The sequence below is a fragment of the Alosa pseudoharengus genome, unplaced genomic scaffold (genome assembly GCF_046254945.1).
Source record: "Alosa pseudoharengus isolate Yale_2024_CS ecotype anadromous, Long Island Sound unplaced genomic scaffold, YU_APseudo_1.1 YU_APseudo_1.1_scf_1, whole genome shotgun sequence".
NCBI classification, from domain to species: domain Eukaryota; kingdom Metazoa; phylum Chordata; class Actinopteri; order Clupeiformes; family Clupeidae; genus Alosa; species Alosa pseudoharengus.
This window is the reverse complement of record NW_027468564.1, coordinates 14,788,921-14,793,376: the sequence shown is the minus strand read 5'-3', so window position 1 is coordinate 14,793,376 and position 4,456 is coordinate 14,788,921. Positions and strand designations below refer to the sequence as shown.

The 4,456-nt window shown below is 42.3% G+C and overlaps 1 protein-coding gene across 1 annotated transcript in view; it reads right to left on the bottom strand.

The window, feature by feature from the left end:
- Nucleotides 1-3,107, bottom strand: part of LOC143117156 (regulator of G-protein signaling 11-like) — a 20,021-nt gene extending 16,914 nt beyond the window's left edge. The window contains exon 1 of the mRNA XM_076278690.1: nucleotides 3,000-3,107. Coding sequence (XP_076134805.1) covers nucleotides 3,000-3,107 — 108 coding nt within the window. The remainder of the gene's footprint in view (nucleotides 1-2,999) is intronic.
- Between the last annotated feature and the right edge of the window lie 1,349 nt (nucleotides 3,108-4,456).

Below are 4,456 nucleotides of genomic sequence, written 5' to 3'. Positions count from 1 at the left end.
TTTGGATCACATCCAGTTTACTAAGCCATGTTTTGGCTGCAGACCCACATATTACTCAACCATAGTCAAATACAATTTTGATCAATCTTGTATAAATTGTTCATAGAGCAGGTCTACTTGCTCCCCACTCCACTCCGCATACTCCGTAGAGTATGTTGCATGATTTTATGAAAGTATGAAACAAAATAAACTTAAAACAAAATAATGACAGAAACTGATTCAATTTGAAACGGTCTAGCAATAGCCAGATAGGTTTACAGATGGGCTCGTCCCCTGATGGGATGGTCTATGACCCCAAGAGCCAGCCTGTCTTTGGACTTGTTGAAGTTAAGTGCCCAAACGTAGCAAGTTATGTGGACTGTCCATACATTGCAGTCCGTGACGGAACACCAACTTTGAAGAAAACCCATCCTTACTTCTGGCAGATACAGGGCCAGATGCTGATTTCTGGATGTGAGTGGTGTGATTTTGTTGTGTACACACAGGAGGACATGCTTGTAGAAAGGCCTTACTTCTGGCAGATACAGGGCCAGATGCTGATTTCTGGATGTGAGTGGTGTGATTTTGTTGTGTACACACAGGAGGACATGCTTGTAGAAAGGCCTTACTTCTGGCAGATACAGGGCCAGATGCTGATTTCTGGATGTGAGTGGTGTGATTTTGTTGTGCTTGTAGGTGAAATCACTCATCATCATCAAAGAGGGTTGATTACTTTTGTTTCTATGTTTACCTCAGCACTTTCTTGTGTAGTGTAGTGTAGTGCATGTTATGCATTTTTTTTATTTAATGGTAATATTTAAACACATGAACATGAGTTAAATAACAAATGGCTGACTATTCAAAAGATGGTTTTAAATAATTTGGTATGATGGTATTTTTGCTACTGTTGCAGAAGGTCAGATATACTTAATGGTAAGACATGACATTGGTGCATTAAAGTAAACAAAGGGACACAGTTTTAGACAGTAATAATACTAATAGATTTATTTAACAACCAACATGCTTGTTTTCCCTGGTAAAATAAAAGGATAAAAAGCTTCAGCTTTAGCTGTTCTTGCAACTCATTCCTACCCATGGCTCAGGCTTCAGGCTTCTTAACCCATGCTTTGACAAGAGGCCCATTTTCATAATTGGTGAGGAGACACGCAACAGTATAGAGTTGGTTGATGCTCCCAAAAAGCCGTAGAGGGATTTCAGTGTCAAAAAATTTGTGCTCTTTCACTCGACGAATGAGTCGCTCCACATGCACCCTAAGACGAGCTATGGCCTGGGTCTCCCTAACTTCAGCAGCAGACATTTGAGACCGCCCAGCGAGGAATGCTGGCCTGTAAATCTTACACGGTACAATGTCTTCGATCAGAAAACCACGATCTACCATGACAGCCATGTCAGGTTTTATGAGGTTGATGATACCAGATTCCTTTGTGATCTGCTTATCGCTTATGGAGCCGGCATAGAGAGAGGAAACAAAGGTCACTGCTCCATGTGGAGCAATCCCAATTAGACCTTTGAGTGTGCAATGGGATTTGTAGGTGGAAAAAACCTCACTCTGGAGGAGAGGAGAGGATGGGCACTGACACTTCAGCTCGGTGCAGTCAAGGATTACAGTGGTGTCAGGGATTACAGTGGTGTCAAGGTAGTCCTTGAAATCCTCAGGCAAATATTCACCTATCTGCTCCTGTGGTATCCAGATCCGGACTGAACCGAGTACTGTGTATAGGAAATTACTCCATGATGCTATAATGCAACTGACCGTGGACTGATGGACATTGTACCGGTCAGCGAGGTCTCGTTGTTTGGAGCCCAGGGCGAGATAGTTCAAAAACATGAAGCACTCATCAATGGGCTGGAGGGAATGGGTTGCAGACTTCGACTCAGTGAGATGGCCTCACACTGACCATGGATGGCACCGCAGGTTCAATCAAGGCCCAGAACCGCATCAGCAACGTGTATGAGGCAAACCTTAAGAAATGAGATACAGATATTTGATTGAATATGTGTAAATGATTTTCACAATTAACTATATAGCAGAATAAACAGCAATCACTTTAATTCAACACTGCTGATACTGCATTCAGACAGTATCACCAATTAAAATAATTAGGTTAATACTCTGAGAAAATAATTTATTTGCTGCCCATGCATCTTTTTCGAAATTGACTAGGCTACTCATCTTATCTTGTAAAGAACCGGATGTCCTTGTCTGAAGCAGCAAAGCGATGGATCCCAAACCTCTGCTTCATCGTAACGGTGTGTTTCCACACAACGAAATTTCGCGTCGCTCTCATTGAGGTTGAATGGAGACGAAATTCGCCCTAGTTGGGCGAAATGAAAGCGAATCGCCGAGGCAGGCGAAACAAAGTTGGCCAAAGTTTAACTTTATTTAAATGAGGACCAATCGAGAACCAATCAGGTCCGCGTCTTTGTGTTTGGAGGCGGGAGTTACAAAAAAGTCTGACCAAGATGGCGGAGACTACCTGAGCTGTAACACGAACATTTGTATGTGATTAAAATGTTTCTACACGAACATTGGCACTTGTATCAACACGAATTGTGGTTTATATGCCACACGAACTTAGTCAGAGCACATACACCACTAAATAGACCACTATATATGTTAGTTTAAGCACTCGATCTTTTTAGCTAGCTGACAGGCGAAATGCTAGTATTTTAGGACATTGGATTGCATTGTAAACCTAGCTAGACAGCTAGGCTACATGCTGCAACACAGGTATGAAATATATTATGTCTTTGTGACCTTGTTGTTTCTATGAACATGAATTGTTGTTTATAGGAAACATCAACTTAGTCGAGGCATAAAAACCCCTGGATATCTTCATTAAGTACTTAAACGTTTGAATTAGCTGATTAGCCTAATTAGCTCGCTTGCCACCACTGGCTAGACACTGCAGTCTAGGTTAGCGGTTTCGCCGTCACGCCCCCGAGGCGAAATTTCGCTGGCCGAAAATCGCGAGGTGTTTCGCTGTGTGGAAACACACCGTAAGGCTTTCAACTTGTTCCCTCAGCAGGCGAACCTCCTCTCGTAGAGCTGTATTTTCGGCAGCGACTGCGGAGGCAGGATCAGGATCACCGGAATCTTCCTCCATGGCTTCATCTTGTTCGGGGGCGTGATCGTCCAGCGGCAGCGGTCTATCTCTCCTCTCCCAAACACTTGTTCTTACAGGTGGGAGGGAGAAGTTATTCCATTGAAACAAAGCTGGGATAGATCCCTTTTTCAACAATCGTCGTCCTTTCTCCGACGCTGGTTCACGAAGATGTTCTTTCTTAAAATGCCGGCTACACACCCGGGTGTGAGGCGTTATCGTGAAGTTGTCCCTACGAATGGCGACAACCCACTTGCGTCTTAATTCTTCATCCGTGGGGAAAGTGTGGAAACTAAGTACTTAGCAGAGGCCTGACACATCGACACACAACAGTGTTAAGACGTTGAGCCCATAGATCGTTGATATTTAAATTCATCATTTATTTACCTCAGCACCAAGCTTGTCAACAGCGGTAGGGATAGCATTCCGGAAATGGCAACGGTGGCTTAGTTGTAAACGGAAGTACGTCGGCACTAGCGTTGGCATATAGGCTATACACGAATCCGACAAGCGTTCTGTGGAGGCTGCCATCTTGTGGCGACGCCATTACTTAGCTGTTACTGGTATGTAAACAAACCTCCGTGATAACGCACCCTCAATGACAGCTACAGCGAGGCAGTATGGCTTGTTGGGTTGATGATGTTAGACAGTGGCCTCCAGTCACAGATGAAGGTACAAGCGATCTTACAGATTATGTATGAAAATAGCTTAGAGTAGAGAATGAGGAAGACATAATTGGGACTAGGTTGATATTATATCTACTTAACTACTGTAGCTAGCTAACGTTAGCAATAACTAGGCTAGCTAACGAGGAAACTATACAAATATCTGTCCATTTGGCATGTTTTCCCACTCGACATTATAAAAGAAGTAGTGAGACAGTCGTAAATCGCGGGCTGTTATCCCTCTGGATACAACCAATCCAATATGGTATGTAAACAAACCTCCGTGATAACGCACCCTCAATGACAGCTACAGCCAGGCAGTATGGCTTGTTGGGTTGATGATGTTAGACAGTAGAGCCGGACCGATAAAGGATTTTGAAGGCCGATACCGATACAAATATTTGTTGATTTAAAAATCCGATATTCCGATACATCGGCCGATATATATTTATTTTTTCAGAAACGCGCAACAAAACATTAACAGATTTCCCTAACATTAGTTATTTGTAGTTATTTATGAGTATTGACTAAAATAATATGATAATGCATTTCAAAAACAAAATTTTAAATAATATTGTCACAGTGGAACAGAGGAACATCGAAATATATTAAAGTTCTGATAAATAAAATGTATAAAAATAGAAACTTAAGATATGAAACTTAGTCTTTTGAACAAAAACACAATAA